The sequence below is a fragment of the Mustela erminea genome, chromosome 14, assembly GCF_009829155.1.
Source record: "Mustela erminea isolate mMusErm1 chromosome 14, mMusErm1.Pri, whole genome shotgun sequence".
Classification (NCBI taxonomy): domain Eukaryota; kingdom Metazoa; phylum Chordata; class Mammalia; order Carnivora; family Mustelidae; genus Mustela; species Mustela erminea.
This window is the reverse complement of record NC_045627.1, coordinates 65,293,686-65,313,954: the sequence shown is the minus strand read 5'-3', so window position 1 is coordinate 65,313,954 and position 20,269 is coordinate 65,293,686. Positions and strand designations below refer to the sequence as shown.

The 20,269-nt window shown below is 55.8% G+C and overlaps 1 protein-coding gene across 7 annotated transcripts in view; it reads left to right on the top strand.

Annotated features, from left to right (window-relative positions):
- FBXW4 (F-box and WD repeat domain containing 4) overlaps nucleotides 1-20,155 on the top strand; it is an 82,145-nt gene extending 61,990 nt beyond the window's left edge. For 4 of the 7 annotated variants that reach the window (XM_032313802.1, XM_032313806.1, XM_032313808.1 and 1 more), the window contains 4 exons: nucleotides 6,581-6,646; nucleotides 18,469-18,609; nucleotides 19,099-19,240; nucleotides 19,422-20,155. In XM_032313802.1, the coding sequence (XP_032169693.1) occupies nucleotides 6,581-6,646; nucleotides 18,469-18,609; nucleotides 19,099-19,240; nucleotides 19,422-19,541 (469 nt within the window). In that variant the 3' untranslated portion in view covers nucleotides 19,542-20,155. Of the gene's footprint in view, nucleotides 1-6,580; nucleotides 6,647-11,852; nucleotides 12,035-18,425; nucleotides 18,610-19,098; nucleotides 19,241-19,421 lie in introns of those variants that run through there. The other 3 variants (XR_004278895.1, XM_032313803.1, XM_032313804.1) reach the window with 3 other exon arrangements.
- The last annotated feature ends 114 nt before the right edge of the window (nucleotides 20,156-20,269 follow it).

Below are 20,269 nucleotides of genomic sequence, written 5' to 3'. Positions count from 1 at the left end.
CTTGCTTTTTTGGCCTTTGTTAGGGTTGCAGTGAAAGTGTGGATGCTGGAACCCAGCCTCTGGATACTCTGTCTAGAACCTGACCTTCTAGGTGGCTACTTGCACCATCCGGAATCAATGCACTTGAGCTAAGAGAGGCTTGGTGGGTGCATGTGTGACCGAGCGGGTGTTCCGGGCCTCTGCCGGCCGCTGCAGTCAGGAGTTGCTCTTGCTTGCTATCGGCTAGTGTCTCGTTGGGAGGAGAAGGCCAGTGGAGCCCCTGATCTGGGCTTCCTGACTACCCTGGGCCACTGACCAGTCCCAGAGCTTGAGTCCAAGGTGTCCCAGGCCACAGTTGCTGACATCTGTTCTAGTGGGAAGCTCATGGTTGGGCCTCCCTGCTCTTGGCCACACGTTCATAGACAGGGGTGTCCGGTTATGTTGTGTTTTCCCTTAGAAGGCATAAATACATTTTTCCCTTTCAAAAGTAGTGCCTGCTCATCGAAGGATATTTGGAAAATAAAATTTAAAAGAAAGAGTTGATAATTACTCTGCTGCCCAAACATAATCACTTTGAGCATCTTAGCATGTTTCTTTCCACTCTTTCCTTTTCTATGCACAGGCTCTAAAAAAATAGTTGTGGGGTGCATGGGTGGCTCAGTGGGTTGGGCCTCTGCCTTCGGTTTGGGTCAGGATCTCAGGGTCCTGGGATCGGGCCCCACATCAGGCTCTCTGCTCAGCAGGGAGCCTGCTTCCTCCCCTCTCTCTGCCTGCCTCTCTGCCTGCTTGTGATCTCTCTCTCTGTCAAATAAATTAAAAAAATTTTTTAAAAAGTAGTTGTGGAAGGCTCTTTGTCTTCTACTTTTTCTCTTTTGATAGTATCATAAGCATCTTGCCTGTATGCTTCAGAAGTATCATTTTAAACGATTGTGTAATATTCCATTAAGTAGGAGGACCAGCATTTACCACATGTAATTTTGATCTTGACCCCTTGAAGGCCTCCTTTCTCTGTTAACCCATTTTGGTTCAGCCATCCATGAAGTTGGCTAAGCTCCCTTTTGGACTGATATTTTCTGTCTCTGCCATTTCTTTGAGATCACGTGAAATGGACCTACTTTTTATTTGCCTTAAACTGGATACAGTCAAGCTTCAGATAGGCCTCTTGGTCTCATTATCCTTTAGTTTGGTGAACACAGTCTTATGTACTGTCTCCTCCATGGTCCCACAGCTTCAGTTCTGGGCACCCCCGGCCCTTACAGGCAGGTGCTCCTGTGGGTGGTAGGCCCACCAGCATGCTTCTGCCCCGGGTCTGACGTGCTCTCAGCCTTCCGGTCCGTGTACAGCATTTAGGAGGATGTTCCCCAACTGCAATGTGGGATGTTTTCCGGAGAGAGAACAAGGTTTCTTTGCCTCTCTCTTTTTGCTTTCCTTTCCAGACATTACATTTCCCTTCCCCTTGGGTGGCCTGGAGTGCCCCGTTGGCTGGGGAGCTGGCTGCCTTGCCCTTCCGCCTGCCCCGGCCTGTGTCTCTCCCGTTCTCCCCTTCCTGACTTCCCTCACCCTCCTGCTCCCAATCCCGGGGCCCTCCCTCATGGGGCTGTCACTGCACTCCTGCTCCTGGCTGCCCTGGCCCAGCCAGTTTGTGTGACCTCCACGCTGCATTCCTGCTTGGGGACCGAGCCACCGTAATGATGTCAGTGGCGCAGGTTAGCAGATGGCGGCCGCAGCAATGAGACCTGACATGTTCTAATGACTCCCTCCTTCCCACCCTTGCCGGCCATGCCCATGGAGGGGCTGGGGTTTCCTTGAGGCATTTTCGGAGGGGGCCACGGGAACTCGGGGGGGCCCCCAGGTGCCGATGGGGCCCGTGACCTTTGCTGCTATAATATCAGTGTTTCACAAGCAGGGCGGTTCGGGAGCCCACTTGCAGCCCATCAAAAATTGATTTAATTGCAATTTTTCCTCCAATTAGGAGCACTGGAGCCTGACTAATTAGAGTAATAGAGAGTAATAAGGCTCAGATAAAAAGCCTTCCTCGGCGGCCTTTGTATCTCGTGTCAGTGCCTGTCAGAGGTCAGGGAGCTTGCATATTCTATTAGGCAGCCCGGCCTTCATTTGTACAAATTAGTTTACCCAACAGTAATTAAAATGCCAATGCGGGTTGAAGAGAACTGAATACACTTGATGGGCATGTTGGTGAATGATGTGACAGCTCTGGTGGCCTCCCTTGCCAAAGTGTGTCAGCCGCGGCCCAGAGGCGGCCGGGGCCGGGCCAGCTGGGTGGCTCCAGGCCAGCCGCAGGGCACAGCTGCGAAGCACGCTGCTCCGCTGCCGCCTCCGAGCCGCTCGCTCGCCCCTTTTTTCTTCCAGGTGGAGCCATTTGTCCCGTCGTCCATTTGTTCCCCCGACAAGCATGTGGGGTCTTCAGTCTGTGTCGGGCATCACACGAGGTGCTGGCGAGAGAAGGCACCGGGCTGGGCCTGAGCTCCGATTCCAGCCCTGTTCATGGCTTCCCCATGGGAGCTGGCACAGGGCGCACTTCCTCCCGGGCCTCAGTTTTCTGGCCTGTAAAATAGGACAGTGGTTCCTGCTACAGTGGGTCACGAGGATTAGGTGGGGTGAGGTTCTGGAGACCTTCCTCGGAACCTGGCACATGGCAAGGGCTCACAGATGACGAGTGTCATTCAGGCGGCCTGAAGGGGGCAGGGGCATCAAGAGCCTTCCTTCCTGGCCTGCTCGTGCCCGAGTCATTTCCCTTCCTCCCTCACGCCTCTCTTCTGATTCCTGCTGTTTTCCAGCCCTCAGTTTGCGTGCCAGAACCCCTAACGCTCCTGGGGTCTCTCTCTGATGTGGGGGCTCCTGCATCATCTTCTTGGGCCTGAGGATGAACTCTGGGGTGCCAGGTTTGCTTGTGCTGGGGCCAGGGGGCGGGAAAGGTAGGTCAGGAATCTAGACAAGGTCTGGGGCAAGATGAGACATGGGAGGAGCCTGGCTACTGATCGGGGCTTTCTCATCTGAAAAGAGTGGACTTTATAGAATCAGAATGGCTTTTATTTATTTTTAAAGATTTTATTTATTTGAGAGAGCCAGAGAGAGAGATGGAGAGCATGAGCGGGGAGAAGCAGAGGAGAGGGAGAAGCAGACTCTCACTGAGCAGGGAGCCCAGTCCCCAGACCCTGACATGACTTCAGCCGAAGGTGGATGCTTAACTGACTGAGCCCCCCAGACGCCCCAGAATCAGAATGACTTTTAGACCCTCAAGCTCAGAGAGTGTGTGCTTGCACAAGAACGTGTGTGGTGTGACATTAATGTGTAAGCACTGTTGGTCCTTCTCATCTGCCCTAGCGATGTGGGACTGTGGCATGTGCCCTTCGGGTCTGAGTCTGGTGATGTGGGAGTCACTTAGGAAGCAGAGGGACTGCCTTCATAGCTCATATGTCTAGCTTCCCCAGCCTTGCTGGCTGTGAACTCCAGAGGGTCCTTTCCATCTGGTTCCACAGACTTGTACCAAGTACTTCTAGGCCAGGCCCCGTACTGGGCACCAGAGGATGCAGGAGCCACTGGCTGGTCCATGATCTCAAAGGGAAGATGGGGAGATAACCCCCCAAATACCATGTGTCCCCTGAGGGCAAGATAAAGGGTGGTGGGGACTCAGAGGAAGGCTGGTCAAGTCCCCCGGGGAGCTAGCAGCTTCTGCTTCAGCACGGGTTTGCCATCCCTGTCCTTAAGACACCCCAAGAATGAGGTGGGTTGGAGGGCAAAAGCCACTTGAATCTTCTTTTCTTTCTGAGAGCTGGCTTTTTCTGTAACTTCAGACTCTAAGATGAGATGGTAGCAAAGACCTTTCAACGGGTCAGACTCCCAGAGTAGTACCCTGGGAGGCACTGTTGAAGGGGTGGTGTGTGTGTTTGCTGAGGTCACGTGACTCCGAGCATTTGTTGGGAACCTCGGCCTGTGGGGCGCAGGACCTGGCCCAGGGAGGCCGTGGGCGATCTGCTGGTGGCTGAAGGCAGGCTGATGCCCGGGAGGCGGGGTGGCATTCTGTGCAGGTGAGACGGCCTCGTGGAGGCTGAGCTCCTGGGGCAGGAGGCCTCCAGCGATGCACATGTCCCACCCCACCCCACCGGCTCCTGAGGCTGGGAGCCCCTTGTCTGGTGTGGCTCTGGGGAGAGGAACAAGTGTGCGGAGGGGTTTCATGAAAATTCCTGGGAGCTGGGCCAGCATTTCATTTTCCCTTCCTGTGCGGTGGGAATCCTAGCTTCTCTCTGGTGAACTTCCTGGGTGGTGGGAGGCATCCTTTGGGCATCCCAGGACTGCAGGTTCTGTCTTCTCCTGTGCTCCGTGTGTCCCCTCCATGTGTCCCCCTCTGTGTGCCCTGTGCCCTTGGGCACACCGCTATCATCTGACCCTGCACATGGCTGGTCTGTGGCTTTTGCCTAATGCCTCCTGAAGTCCATGGGCTCTGGAGGCCGAGCTGAGGAGCACGTGTGGCTGCAAGCAGGGAGGAAGAGTGTGCAGGGCTGTGTCCGCAGCCAGCTTCACCCCCGCGATCCTGGCAGTCCCCGTGGTCTGGGTGTGAGTCGCAGTGAATGTCCCCAGTGGGACCTGTCTGCGAAGCTGCTTGACTTGCTTACAGGGCTTTTACCGACTGTTAAATCTGATTACACGCTCAGGTCCCCTTGGGTGGTGGGGGCTCTCTACTCTCCTTCCGTCTCCTCCTCCCTGCACCACAGGGTTGGGCAAGGGAAGAGGGTGGCTTTTGGAAAGGAACATTTCTGGGCGCTGTGTCGGGCAGTCATGAAGGGCCTTTGTGTGTGTGAAGGTGAGAGGTGCCCTTGCTGGTGCGGATGGACGGGGCAGGAATAGAGAAGGCCGGGGGCGGCTCCCAGAAGAAGGCATTTGTGGCCTCACCCCAGCCTTCTGGGAGCTGTCGGGAGTGGCAGATTCAGGTTTGGGGGCTTCCTCCCTTCCCCCTCATCTCAGCTTACCTTGTCACTAATGTGGCATGTGGCCGGTCCGAGGCCTGCCTCGGAGATGTCTGTGTCTCTGCCGACGCTCCTCACCTGGCCTGTGCTCCTCAAAAGTCTCAAGAGCCCAATTGCCTGCTCCGATGCTTCCCAAGTGGCTATTATGTTCCCAACGCAAGGTAATTGGCTTGACCAGTTATTAATGGATTACCCTCAAGAGAAAAATGTCGAGGGGAGGGAGGTGAGGACAACATCTCTGGGCTTTGTAGTTTGGGACTTCAGTGTCCAGTGGCTGCTTTCCAGGCAGGGAGTCACTTAGGGCAGGACAGACTGGCTGTTTTGGCCGCCATTCCGGTGGAGTGGTTGCTGACATTCCTGTGTGGGTTGGGACAGAGCTGGGATGATGGCGCATATCCCTGGAGGAAGTCTTGCTGGAGGCACGGAAGCCCCAGGTTGGCTCCTATGGCCTTTTTATCAGCCTGGGGTTTAAAAGCAGACACTGGCCCTGCAGTGTTGATTGTCCATCAGTGGCTTGGCCAATGCCTCCCACACGTCTCCCCAACCAGCAACTGCAGGCCGCCTTCCCCCCACCCCCACCAAGGCCACGGGCTTCTTCAGAGCCCTCGCTGCAGAACTCTGTCTGCCCTCAGACCTGCTTAGGACCAGAGAGCCACAGGTGCTGGGCAGGGCCAGGGCGGATGGGCCACAGCCCCACACCTCCAACGTGTCATTAGTCTGCCTAGCCCCCACACCCCCAGGGCCTGACCTGTAGGGATGTGGCCCTTCCCCACCCCAGAGCTCCTCGCTTGCTCCAGGTTAGGTGTCCCAGCTGGGGCTCCCGCCGGCATCCCTCCCCAGCCAGTGAGTCCTCGGCCAAGGTATGGTCTGGCACTAGGTCCCAGGTGCGGTCCTGGGGCTCCAGGTGGCCTGGCTCACGGCACAGAGCTTGCCCACTAGTCTTGTGCCTCCACCTAAAATTGGAACTGCAGGTGGCATGTGAATTTTTCAGAGGTTTAAGAGTTACTCTGGGGAAATAGGGCACATCACTGTGCTGCACTCTATGGCAGTGGCGGCTGCCCGGCCCTTCACGCTCTGTCTTGCTGCCCTTGCACCCCAGCACACCGCCTGTCTCACCTTTTCCTTGGGTTACTGGTCTTCGGTGGTTCCCTCCGCTCAGGCCCGTGCCGTTCTGCCTGCCCTGTGCTTGCAGCACGGTTCCCTAGCTTTTACAAACCCTCAGCAGTGTCCCGCAACCACCCTGACCTCTGGCTGCAGCATCTTCTTCCTGAACCCAACAAGGGCCTGTTTGCGGGGGCCTTTTCTGCAGCCTGACAGGCCCGCCCTCCCCTGGCCTGAGGGTTGCCCAGGTAGAGATGTGCTTTTCTGGTGGGCAGAGACCCCGAGACCCTTCTGCGTGGTAAGCTCTGCTGTCCTTACACCTGCAGGGCCACTGGAGGGTTGTTGACCTCTGCGCACCTTCCAATTGTCTTCCTGCAGCTTTCTCATCCTGTTTCCAATGGGTGATCCCCCCCCCCCCCCCCCCGCCAAGGAGCACTACACTTGCAACTGTTTCGCCATCGTTGCCACAAGTTCTGACAAGCCCGCCCTGACTCTGCTCTCCTTTTGTTTGGCAGCTCTTTTGTGACAGGGACGGCTTGTTGTGGGCACTTCTCACCCCTAAGAATCTGGGACCTCAACAGGTAAGAGATTCCTGAGCCCACGTGGCTTCCTGTAGGACCGCAGCAGCCAGGGAGGCACAGCAAAAACCTGCCCCGGCTTCTGGCTTCCGGCTGTAGCTGCTGGCTTCTGGCTTCCGGTGGGACCAGGTGGACCAGGAGGAGGCTGGGAAGCGCCCGGCCCAGCCCAAGACCCCACTGACTGCCTCCAAGGCACGGGCCTTCTCCTGGCCCTGTTAATTAGCTCAAGGAAACTGTTGGAAGGAGTTTCTTTCTTTCTTTCTTTCTTTTAAATATTTTAGTTATTTTACAAGTAGGCAGAGAGAAAGAGAGAGAGGAGGAAGCAGGCTCCCCGCTGAGCAGAGAGCCCGACATGGGGCTCGATCCCAGGACCCTGAGATCATGACCTGAGCCAAAAGCAGAGGCTTTAACCCACTGAGCCACCCAGGCGCCCCTGGAAGGAGTTTCTAATGGGTAAATCATTTCATGTAGAAATGAGGATAACAGTTTGGATTTGTGATACTTTTCCTGTAAGGAGTGCCTGATTATGTGGTGACATAAAAGCCCATCTGTCCTAAAATACAGAAATTTTGGAAGTGATCTTCTACAGATCCATAAAGACAATTATATGGAACAGTTAAAATACATCCAGGTTTTATTCACAGTTCTCTGCCTTGGTAGACCTGACACATTCCCATCCAATTGTCTCCCGTTCTGTTGAATTTTTGTTTTGTTTTTTGTTTAGTTTTTTATTTTTAAATAATTTTAGATTCATAAGAAGTTCCAGGAATAGGACAGCAAGGTACCTCTATAAGATTAGATAATATGTAGGCTAATATGTAATATAAATTAGAAACAGGAAATCGACATTGGTATAATCCACAGAACTTCATTCAGATTGTAGTCATTTCTGTGTGTGTGTGTGTGTGTGTGTGTGTGTGTGTAGTGGTTCTGTGCAATTTTATCCCATGTGTAGATCGACATTACTGTGACCTCAGTTAGGATACGGAACTGTGAGAGCCCTTCATTGTCACACTGTCTGCCTCCTGTCCCCTCCAGTACTCCCTCTTGTCCCTAATGTCTGGCGACCACTTACATGTTCTCCGTCTCTGTAATTGCGTTGGCTTGAAAGTGTTATATAAGTGAAATAATGTATGTAACCTTTATTTTTTTTTTTTGTATGTAACCTTTTGAGATTTGCTTTTCCCCCAGTATTATTCTCGTGCAAGCATAGCAGATATACCAAGAACACTTGACCTGAGGTTGCTTGTAGTGGCCCCTGGGGGGACGCACCAAAGCGATCCCCCACTGAGCAGCACCCCCCCCCACGGAAGGACATTTGGGTTATTTTCAGCTTTTTGACCATTGCAATTTAAACTGTCATGAACATTTGTGTGTAAGCTTTCATGTGGACCTAGGTTTTCATTTCTCTGGGATTAATGCCCCAAATGATTTGAATATCTGTATCGTTTTATAATCCAGCCCTGGTCTAAGGGACATCTAGGTCCTTCACATCCTCAACAGCATTTGGAACCATCACGATGGTCTGTATTAGCTATTCTCACAGGCGTGCTGTCTTGTGGCTTTAACTGGAATTTCCTTAATAGCAAATGATGATGAACATCTGTTCATGTGGGTTTTTTTTTTTTAAGATTTTTTTTATTTATTTGACAAACAGAGATCACAAATGGGCAGAGAGGCCAGCAGAGAGAGGGATAGAGGAGGAAGCAGGCTCCCTGCTGAGCAGAGAGCCCGATGTGGGACTCGATCCCAGGACCCTGAGATCATGACCTGAGCTGAAGGCAGAGGCTTAACCCACTGAGCCACCCAGGCGCCCCTGTTCATGTGCTGTTTTGCCCTCTGTATATTTTTGCCCTCTGTATAAATCTTTGCTCAGGTCTTTTGCCCATTTTCTAATTGAATAGTTTGCTTTTTCACTGTTGAGTTTTGAGAGTTCTTTATATGTCTAGATATGAATCCTTTGTCAGACATGTGGTTTGCCTATACCTTTAAGTCTGGAGCTTGTCTTTTTAGCCTTTTTTTTTTTTTTTTTTTTAAGATTTTATTTGAGAGAGACCATGACAGAGAGGGGGAGAGAGAGCACAAGTGGGGAGGAGAGAGAGAAGCAGGCTCCTGCTGAGCAGACAGCCCAATGTGGGGCTCCATCCCAGGACCTTGGGATCATGACCTGACCCAATGGCAGATGCTTAACCGACTGAGTCACCCAAACACCCGACTTTTTATCCTCTTGACAGGATAAAAGACCCAAGTTTTAAATTTTGATGACGTCCAAATTATTGACTTTCTTTTTGTGCTCTTGGGGTGAAGTGTGAGAAATCTCCCCCTAGCCCCAGGCCCCCTGTTGTGGCTTGCAATGCCGTGATTGACAGTAGCGGTGAGGGCGCGCTCTGCCCACCTGTCTCGTGCCTTCGCTGCTCTGGCTCGTCTCCTTCTCTCTCTGTCTCCAGGAAAGTACTAGTCATATCTTTGGTTTTCCTAAAAATCTGTTGTATTGTCAGTCTTTCCAAAAGATTTTATTTGAGAGAGAGAGGGGGCGCACAAGGAGGTGCAGAGTGGTGGGGTACAGAGACAGAAGCAGGTTCCCCGCTGAGCAGGGAGCCCGATGCAGGACTTGATCCCCAGACCCTGAGATCATGACGTGAGCCAAAGGCAAATGCTCAACCAACCGAGTCCCCCAGGCACCCTCCGAAAGACTTTTCTTAAACACATGAGATGTTTTCATTAGATACCGTTTTCTCCACAACATTCTCTTGGGGGTCATCCAACCACAGGGATAGGAAACTCCCACCTTCCCCAGATAGCACATTACGTCTTTGGATCGCTCCGAGAGTTCTCGTGCCTGTCCTTCATCAGGGCTTGATCTGCTTCCAGGAGCCGTGATCCGCAATAAGCAGCAAGTTGAATCGTGCCTCCGAAGACAGGCCTTTAAATATCTGAAAACTCTGGTCCTGCTCCTGCAGCGTCTTCTCTTTATCAGGCCAGAAGTCTGAGGACCTTCAGTTGTTGCTCATGAACCTCAGTTAGGGTGCTTTGGGCTATGAGTAATGAGGACCCAGTTCAAAGTGGCTCAAACAATAGAGGGATTATTATCTTGACTGACAAGGAGTCTGTCCAGGAGTTGGGTGGTTCGCTGGTTCCAGGATTGATGGGTTCGGCAGCTCCGTGAAAGTCGAGAGCCCGTCTTCTCAGCTTGCTGCTTTGCCACCTCAAAGTGGGTTTTGCCTTTACCCCCAGGCTTGTTCACAAAAGCCCTACGAACCCATAAGGCAGTACCCAAAGAGGAGAAGGAAGGAAGAGGACACGTCCCTGCTGGGGTCTCTTTTTAAGATGGGGACACCTTTTAGAGGAGCCCCAAGCAGACTTCTCATATTTAGTGAGCCAAAAGTGTGTTCCACTACTTGCCCCAAACCAAACTATGGCCAGGGAAATGGAATGAGCAGTCCAGACTGACCTTCTGGGCCTGGGGAGGAGCTCGGCTTCCCCACCCCCGCACGCATCCTGGCAGTGGGGGAGGTGAGGGGGCACAGGTTCCGATTTGGGTCAGCAAGGAAGAAAGTGAGCGGTAGCTGGGTGGGTGACCTGCGATCTTGGTTTCCTACTTGTTTGAGGACCATGCTCAGCTGAAAGCTTCTCCAGTTTATCTGGTTGCATCCCTCTTTTTTTTTTTTTTTTTTTTTAAAGATTTTATTTATTTGTCAGAGAGAGAGAGAGAGAGAGCGAGAGCCAGCATAGACAGAGTGGCAGGCAGAGTCAGAGGGAGAAGCAGGCTCCCTGCGGAGCAAGGAGCCCGATGTGGGACTCGATCCTAGGACGCTGGGATCATGACCTGAGCCGAAGGCAGCTGCTTAACCAACTGAGCCACCCAGGCGTCCCTGGTTGCATCCTTATTGAAACAGGATGTCCACAGCTGAGTGGAGAGCACTCCAGGTGTGAGCCGATGAGTGCAGGTGCTGTCATCTTCTGCATTCTAGATCTTCCATCTTTTTTTTTTTTTTTTTTAAGATTTTATCTATTTATTTGAGAGAGAGAGAATGAGAGGAGAGAGCATGAGAGGGGAGCGGTCAGAGGGAGAAGCAGACTCCCCGCTGAGCAGGGAGCCCCACGTGGGACTCGATCCTGGGACTCTAGGATCATGACCTCAGGCGAAGGCAGTTGCTTAACCAACTGAGCCACCCAGGCGCCCCTAGATCTTCCATCTTTGTTAGTGTAGCTGATGGTCGCATCACACAGCTGAGACTTCCAAGGCTCCCTTTGTTCTGTAGGCTCTGGGATGTTGGGGTGTGTGCACTCTGAGAGAGTTGTTCTCACGGCCTGCCCTGCCAGACTCCTGCCACTGGCAACTTCTTACTTCTGTGTGGGCCGCAGGCAGAGGGAACCTGTCCTCTGCTATGTGCTGGGGAGGATGAGCGGCTACAGAGGGAGCACAGGCTGCTGGTCAGGCGGCCTTGGGTTCTAGAACTGACTCTACTGTGGATCAGTTCTGTGATAAGGGGCCTCGACTGGGCCTCCGGGCCTCGGCTTCCACATTTGTAAATGAGATTTAATTCTCTCTGTTTAACAGAATTAGTATGAAAAAGACATTATTTTGAAAACGTGCCCATACGGTACCCATGTCCACTCTCTGCTTCCTCACCCGTGGCTGCTTTCCTTGTGAGGACCTTAGAGTTTGCAGAGGCTCAGCTTTTTAATTCCCTAAGTACCTGTGGCCTCGTGACCACTGGAGGCCAAGTGGTCCTGAGGACCTCATGGCCCAGAGAAGGCTCCTGACAGTACCCGAGGCTGCAGGCCACAGGATGGGAGTTGCTGCTGAAGGTCATTCTCAGGCATGTGACTGGCCCTGGGGCCTGGCATCCTCCCTGGCCTGTGCTCAGGATGGTGAATGAGCCGGGGGTGGGGGCTGGGGAGGGGGGGTGCACCACCGTGGCCGACTCTCATCTCCAAGGTCGAGTCATTTTGGAGGGCTTCTTCTGCCTGTGGTTTTCTTGGGGGTGGGGGTTACTCCTGAGCACAGATTTAGGGTCAGGATGTAGTTGTAAGACACCAGCTCCTTGAATAGCTCTCACTTATGAAATCCCTAATTCCTCCTAAACCCTGGGTCTGTCCAGAACCCAGGGAGACCCCAAATGAGAAACTGCCCTGCTCACTTTGGGTGGCCAGTGGCAGTGCCACCCCAGGCAACACGTAGCCTTGTCTTCTCTCTGACCCTCAGACCCCCTCTTCACCACCGTGAGGAGCCAGGCCTCATTGAAACATCCGTCCGGTTCCCAGGGAAGCTTGGAGGACCAAGGGGTGTGGAGCTCGAAGGAAGGATGGCCTGCTGGAGGCATCTGCTTTTGGTGGGAGGAAGCGGACGGACAGGGTGACTGTCTGTAGCTGTCTTTCCCAGAGAAGCCCAAGCAGATAATAAAGCCATGTAGAAAATAGGATTAAGGTAATGAACAGGCAGGACGGAGTTTGATCTTTCAATAATGCCAAAGCCTGACTGACAGGCCAATCTGGAAGGTGGAGCCGCACCGCCGGCAGGACCTGGTGGCGGGCGCTGTGCGGGGCTGGGTGGATTCCTTGCTTTTAACCTGTCACTGCTGAAACCTGAGGAGCGCCGGGATTTTCGCTTTTATGTGTGTGCTGTGCCTTGGGGGGAAGGAGTGCTGGAGGGGCAGTTTTGCTCGGAGCATCACCCCTCTGGGGCCGCCCTCAGGATGGTGGTGGGGGCTGGGACACACCTGGGGGGAGCGTAGGGACCCTGCTGGACCCGTCTTCTCCCTGCTGTGTCTCGGGGCCTTGCTGTCAGGTCGCTTAGGCTACTTCTTACAGTACCCTTTCAAAGGCACCATGGCTCCCTTGGCCCTTCGTTCCATCAAGACCCTTGGAGACTCTGTTGTCCCTACGAGCTGGGGAGGGGGAGGCGTTGGGGTACACAGGTCAGAGAGCAACTATGGGCATACGGCCATTGCTTGGATGGCAAGAGCTTGGCTCTCTCTCTCTCCCTTCTTCCATTTCTAACCTGTCTAAACCAGGCAGAAAGAAAGATGGAGTCCTTGACCTGACTTGGAAGTGCCAGAGTATTCCTGCCTACAAGGGGAGCTAGCCTTCAGGCCAGGTTGCAGGCCTCCAAGGGCTCTATCTTGACACACAGTGCCAACAGCCAACCACTGAAGCATCCCTTGCTAGGCCCCATGGTCCCATCAGACCCCAAGAAGCTGGGCCAAAGCCTTCCCATTCCTGAGCCTGGGGTCTGAAGGGATGCAGGCCCATTTTACATGCTCTGTGTGCATTTGAGCAGGAGCCTCAGCTAGGTCCCAAGGAGGGTGCTGTGTGGCATATACCCCCAGCTTCCGAAAGGCCTGGGAGGTTGGACTGGCCTAACACCATATACAGCCCTCCTCCTGGGCTTGCTGTCACCATGGGTTCTGCATTTTGGCCAAGGGCATTTGAGCTGGATCTAGCATTGGCACAGGTGGGCTACAGGATGGAGGCCTGTGAGCGCCGACCTACAGCGATCCTAGTGGCAACAGCTGCAGCTCTAAGCCAGCCTGGGGACTGGGATGGGGAGAGGTGTTGGCTGAGGTGACCTGGCTACTCCTAGGGCCTTGACTGTTCTGAGTCCCAGGAGTGTGAGTATGTGTGGGCTTCTGCACACATCGCCTTCTCTCCCTTTCCAGCCAAGGTCATCCCTGTTCCCCATCACTCTTCCTTGTCTACCCTAAAGCCCCTGAGTCTCCTCTTTCTCACTGAAGTTGGGGCAGATAGGCGTCTCACACTTCCCCACAGGTGCCCTCTGTTTTCCCACTAGAGCCTCTGCTCTAGCTGCCCCTGCCCCGTGCTTGGACTCCCCCATCTCAATCCTGCTTACTCTTCGGTGCAGACAGCACCACCGTCACCAGGCCTTCCTGACCCTAGCCCCCGTGGCTGGAGTTGGTAACCCTTAGAGCACTCACAGGGCCTCCTTGGCAGCCATCGTGGGCCCCGGGGTGGCCTTGAGAAAGGGGAGGGCCAGGCTGCAGCCCTTTCTAACGGCCTGCAGGACGTGGTGTCGCAAGCACAAGCCGGGTCCCATCGAGGGCAGTGGCTGTGCCCACCCGGCCCAGGTGTGGCTTCGTCTCTGCCCGTGGCTCTGCCTCCGCCCCGGGCAGCCTGGTCCTCGGTCAGGGTGATTGGGGAACTGCCCTCTTTAAAGTACCTGCCTTCTCCTTTGAAAGTATTACTGACAGATTTTTTCATTTTCTTTTTTCTTTACCTCTTTAAGGAACCCTGTAATTTCTTTCTTTCTTTCTCCCCCCTCTTTCCTTTTTCTTTCTTGTCCCCTCTGTCCCCCTGAACTCTTTGAAATTGGCTCTCTGCCTGCTGACACCAAACTGATACTTTGCGTTTCACTTCTCCTTATCCCTTTATGGCAACAGATGTTGAAATTTTGTATCCTTTTATCTGCCCGGCTGCCCCTTCCTGTAATTACGGGCCCCTTGTTAGCAGTACAAAGTGGGCTGCCCGGCTGCCTGGCCTTTGAGCCATTGTGTCTGAACACGTGTGCACGGGCGGGCGCGGGGGCCATGCACGCGCGCGCACACATGCGGGGGCGAGGCCGTGGGCTCCGGCAGGGCCCTTCCCGCTCGCCCGGTGGCGCAGAGGCAGGCGAGGCTTCCGTGGGCTTCTTGTCTCCACCACTATGGTGTTACATTTGGGACCTAACGTGCCTCCTTGATTCCGGCCCTCCCCACCAGAGGGCTGGACAAGGCCAACTCCTCTCTGCTGAGAAGCCTGGGGACTCCCTGCCCCTCCCAGAGTTCATGTCCGCTAAGCAGTGCGCACCCAGGGGTGGTCGTGGGCCAAAAGGATTGGCTGGACGGGAGGGTCTGCCAGGTGCAAACAGGGCGCCAGTGCCGGTGCCTTGACTCTGGCCCTCCTGCTGGTGGGGGGGTCCTTCACCTGGGCCATATTCCCCCCCCCCACTCCTGTCATTGCCTATCCCGCTTCTGTCACTCCCTAGAGAACCACTCCATGCCCACAGGCCAAAATGTTTTCTTATCTGTCCTCTGACAGTAAAACTTCCCTTTCTCTTCAGGGACCCCTCCGGTCACCCCTTGTATTGTTAGTTGGGTACATGACTGACTCCCTCCCTCCCTGGACTGAAAACTCCTAGAGGACAGGGAGAACTCCCCCAGCCATCCTTGACTTGTCCCTGCAGTTCCTGGTAAAGCACAATGCCTCGTATACAGAAGGTGCTCCTTGACTGTTGCTCAAAGAAAGGGAGAGAGAGGAGAGTGGGGGTGGGAAGGAGGAAAAGCCTCCTCTCCTGAGTGAACCTGTCTGGCCCAGCTTCTACCTCCGCATCCTCTGTCCCTGGGAGCTGAGCTGCAGGAAGGTGAACTGTGTGTCACTCTTCCTCCTTGCCCTGTCCTATTGCGTCCTCGGGTCACACATCCATGCCAGGCGGAGGAACGAGAACCTCTAGGATCTCCAGGGAACATCCTTGGGAACCCCATGTGTTAACAGTGGTTGTGAAGGGGTGTGGGGGCCACGGGCATTTTTAGATGCAGGCCGGGAGGTGGGTGGGGGAATCTGGCTTCTCCCAGCTTGGGGCCCTTCAGCCCTGGAGGACTTTCTGCAGGCTGTGGGTTGTGTTGGGAGCACAGGCGGGCCGGGCAGGGAGGCAGGTGGAGGCTGGGATGAGCGGACTTGGGGGAGGGTGGGCACGGGCTTCTGGCTCAGCAGGCCCAGACCATGAAAGGGAGGGGCTGTCCCAACTGGGACATCTGGGTCTTCAGGGCCACTACCGTCCTCCAGTTAGCTGTCCCTAGATGTCCCCTAAAGATGGCGATAGAGGGGTCGGTGTCTTAATAGATTTTCTCTGTCAGTACTCCTTCCGAGGCTCCCTCTTCCCTTGAGATGGAATTGCTGTGCAGCGGGGTGGGAGCCCCGGTTCCCTCACCTGGTTGCCCCCTTAAGGTCCCGGGGATGAGGACGCCCTCTGCTTGTTTTTCCCACCCAGGTCCTCTGGCGCATCGCAGAGAACGCTGCCCTCCGCGGCCTGCTCATCAGGCTCACAGGGGCGGCCCATCAGGCTCACAGGGGCGGCCCCTCGGTCTTTATCTTTCCCTGGGTGCAAAGAGAATTGCTGGAGTCAGGCTCAGGAGAGGCCGGCGTGTGGAGGACCCCCCAGCCCTCAGCAGCTCCTGAAGGCCCGGGCTTTGTGTGCAGCGGCTGTGAGGGAATGGCCTTTTTGTCTGGCCCTCCGCAGGGACGGAGCCGGCCCTCACTCCCGTCGTGGCCCGGGACTCTGAGGGGCAGTCCTGTTCCCACACAAGTTGTTCGACAGCCAAGGCTCTGCACCCCCCACACCCCCCACAGTGAGAGGCCGAGAAGCATTCTTGACATTCTTTCTGGAGAAAAGGGGTGAAACGTCTGAATTTGGGGGTCACCATGTTATACAAATTGCAATCTAATCGTTTTTACAAGAACACACTTGCAGGAAGAAAAGGAGCCCGAGAGGAGGGGCTGAGGAGACAGACAGCTGGTTTTGTCCCCGTTTTCCCCAAAGTTCAGAGCTATTGTCGGGCCAACCTTGCTCCCTTCCCCAGAGCTGTTGAGCTAGAGTTTTCTAGTTAAATTGGTCTTGGGGTGGGGGCCGCTGAGGGCCCATGGTGCCATTTCTGTTTGTTTTCCCAAATCAAAGCCCCAGCAGGGCTCCCAGGGCCACGCGGGGCTGCTGTTTGGAGGGACAGGCCCTTTCCCAGAGCCGGCTGTGTCCGCGGAGACGCCGGACTTCACCTCCCGGGCACCGCACAGCAGTCTGGAGGGCCTCAGGCCCAGAGGCCAAAGAAATTGTATCTTTTTATTGGCCCATTTGAAGTGTGTGTGGCCATTTCAAGAACTCCGAGCGCCAGGCTGCAGCAACTGTCTCGGGCCCAGCTGGGCTGGCGGACATGGGGCTCCGCGACTGGCCGCGGCCTCCCGGCCGGTGCTTACTCTAGGCCCTCAGGGTTCCCTCGGCAGGCAGGGTTCTGTTTCTTATCATAGATGCTGGCATGACCCTTTCTAGGGGTGGCTTGGATCCTGGCACAGGGGCCCAGAGGGACTTGGTCTGGGTGTTGCCCTGATACTGCGGTCCTGACTCTGCTGCCCGTCCGGCGCAGGGGTGCCCAGCTCTGTCCCTCTGAATCCCGGGACCGGGGGGAGGCAGGTAGAGCCATGCTGGGCTTCACGCCACCACCCCCACCGCCTTTCATCTTCTATTTCAAACAAACATGAAATTACTTCTGCAGATTAAAGGGGAGAGCTCCTCCGTCATTCCTGAAGGCCTCACTAATGGAAGGGGCAGGGCCCCCAAATCTGGAAGGAGGGAGAACTGTGGAGCCAAACAGCCCCCTCCCTGGGTGTGCACAACTGTCCAGGAGCACCTGTAAAAGAGAGGTGGGGGTGGGGGATGGGCTCCTTTAGGGACTCTGGGCTGCCCCGGCGTGGGGCAGTCATAGCTGGTGGCCCTTCTGCGAAGACGGGCCCTGCCTGGGAGCCAAGGTCCGTGATCTCTAGGGTCTGGCCTTCAGCCTGATCCCTCTCAGGGTCCCCCACCACAAAGGCTTACCTCTTACCCCGGAAAGAGGAACACCGCCCAAGGGGGCTGGGGGCAGGGGCTCTACCTGCTGGGGGGTCTCCTCATTGCCCAGGGCCAAAGGGGAAAGGTAGAAGGGAACCCTGAGCTGCCGCCTCTGTTCCTTCAGCTTCTAGGGAAGATGGTGGCTCCACTGGGGAGAAGAGAGCTTGAGGGTGAGAGCGGGAAGGCCTGGGGCCGAAGTCCGCTCTCACACTGGTGGTGAGCACTGCTTGTGAGAGGGGGGAGTGCTCCCTCCTGCCGCCAGGGCCTCTGACCTGGGAAGCGTGCGTGGCCTTCCTTCTCCCATCCTGCCAGGGAGGAGGGCCCGGCGGCTCTTGGGTGCAAGTTCGGGATCAGGCCTGGAGGGTGTCCCTTTTCTCCTTCACCACCCCCCCATCCTGCAGAAACTCCCTGCTTCTCCCCGTTCCCTAGCCACAGGGATTAGCGGGTGCACTTGATGTTGAGGGGTAGTTGCTAGGGCCAGAAGGCCCCCCTACGTGGTTGCTAGGGGTCTGGCATCAGGGCGAGGGGTCTGCCCACTGCCGCGGTCACGGAGGGACTTACACAGTCACAAAGAAATTGTTCTTCTCAGTAATCTGCTCTCGGCCACCGGGAGGGGCGAGGGGTGGGGAGCGCGCTGCAGCCCAGCAGGCTGGGGGCTGTGATCACACAGGCGTGCTCGCCCCGGGCTGGGGGCCAGCCGGGCCAGGAACACCAGGGACCGGCCAGCTAAGCTGCTTTCTCAGCGATTTCTCTCCCCAGACACAAAGGTGTTTACTTGTTTTAACATCTCCTGGGACTCCCCTTCTCCCTTTGTGTGGTCTTTATCCCCAATGAGGTTTGAGCCCCAGATTACAGGCAGGAATTAAGGCATTGGACTCAGGCAGCTCAGAGCTGCATGACCTGCAGGATCAAGAAGTAGAAAGTAACCAAGTGTGCGCGTGCACGGGAGGGGGCCGGCCCGGCCGCAGGGCCCATTCTTCCACCCTGAGAACGGCCGCTGGGCAGCGAGCAGGTGTGGTGCAGGCCTTCAGCTGGGGGAGGGGCAGGCACTGGGACTGGGGTGACAGGGTGGGCATCCTGGGCCATTTCCCTTGGCCCCATCCGAAAGGAGCCTGATTTTAGCTCAGGAGGGAGAGCGGCATCTCCCCAGGGACCGAGGCCATTAGGTTACCAGCCGGTGTGGGGGCCGAGGTGGGACAGTCTCTCCTCCTCTGCCCCTCTGTTCTCTCCCCAGTGGGCAGCTAATGATGCACCTGGGCAGCGACTTCCCCCCAGGGGCTGGGGTGTTGGATGTCATGTATGAGTCCCCTTCCACGCTCTTGTCCTGTGGCTATGACACCTACGTTCGCTACTGGGACCTCCGAGCCAGTGTCCGGTGAGTGTGGTAGGTGGGAGGTGGGCGGCAGTCCCGGCCCTTCCTCTGGCCCTCCTGGGGCGCCCCCATACGGCACAGGCCCTGCAGGTGGAGGTGAGGAGTGGCAGCCAGCAAGGTCAGATCGCGCTTCAGTTCCTCACTTGGCAGCCCTGGCTCCCTGGCCTGGAGACCATAGCCACTGGGTGCTGGAGAGCCCGGGGAGTCAGCGGCCCGTCCATCAGCATTCTGCCCGCCTTTCTGCCCTGCCACCCAAGTCGTGTGACATGTAGCCAGCCGTGGAAGCACAAGTGAGGGCCTCATGTGGCTTGGGGTTCGGGCACTGGCTAGAAAGAGAGCTTTACAGAGGAGGCTTGGTCCCTTTAAGTCTGGTTTTTGAAGAGAAGGTGATTCAGCTTCTGCCTCTGGGCCAGAATGGATTTCTAAGGTCCCTGTGGAAGTTGGGGCAGCGGGCACCCCTGACCCTCCCTCTGACGGCCTCTTCCCGCACAGGAAATGTGTCATGGAGTGGGAGGAGCCCCACGACAGCACCCTGTACTGCCTGCAGACCGATGGCAACCACCTGCTGGCTACCGGGTCCTCCTACTACGGGGTCGTGCGGCTGTGGGACCGGCGCCAGAGGGCCTGCCTCCACGTAAGTGCGCCGCACACTCCCGCTCTGAGATGCCAGGACTCCTTACTAGTGGCTGTACTGGGGGTGGGGGTGGGGGTTGGCTGCCTGGAGAAGCAGGGGAGTCGGCATGCGACCTGGCCCCCTGCGCTGGACCGGGCAGGGTAGGGCTGCTCCTGCCATGCCCCCCCTCCCTCCGTTGCAGGCCTTCCCGCTGACCTCGACGCCACTCAGCAGCCCCGTGTACTGCCTGCGCTTCACCACCAAGCACCTCTATGCGGCGCTGTCCTACAACCTCCACGTCCTGGACTTTCAGAACCCGTGACAGGGCCACCCCGGCCTGTGGGCCAGGGAGGCCAGCTACTCAGGGACCTCTCCGCCTGGAGGGTGCAGGGATACCTCTGCCCTCCCCCACCCCCCGATGCCTGTGCTCCTAGACCTGCGACCACAGTGCTTGGGCACCGTCAGGTAAAGGCTGCTGACTCCCGGGAATTGGGGGTACCCCTCCCAGGAACTAGATGGAGAGAAAGGATCTGCTGCTTTGAGAGAACAGCTGAAACTGGCCGGGACTTGCTTCCCTGTTGGCCAGAGCAAGGATCTGGTCTGGATAGGCCAGCCCTACCCCTCACCCCTTGTTAGAGCCGTGATAGCTTCATGAGGTGAGAGGCTCCAGCCGTCCCTTTCTGCCCCTTCCTTGGAAGGAGGGGTGAGGCTGCCAATCCTCTGCTCTGGCCCCGCCCTCCTCAGTCAGTCCCCTCCCTTGACCAAGCTCTTGGGGCTCATTCCTGGGGCACTGTGGACTGGTCTCACTTTGAAACTGAGGAAGGACAAAGGGAACGCAGCAGTTTTGAGTGAGTTCTGAGACAACCCAATCTCAGGCTGGCTGCTAAGACATGCTACAATGTTCATTTTTGTAAAAATAAAGCTTGATTGTTCACAGTTCCAGTTCCTCTTTGGCTGGGGAGTCCTGGGAGGTGGTAAGAGAGGGAACGACATATTCAAACTTGAGGATGGGTATGTTGGGGAAAGGGTAAGATCAGCCTCATAGCTCAG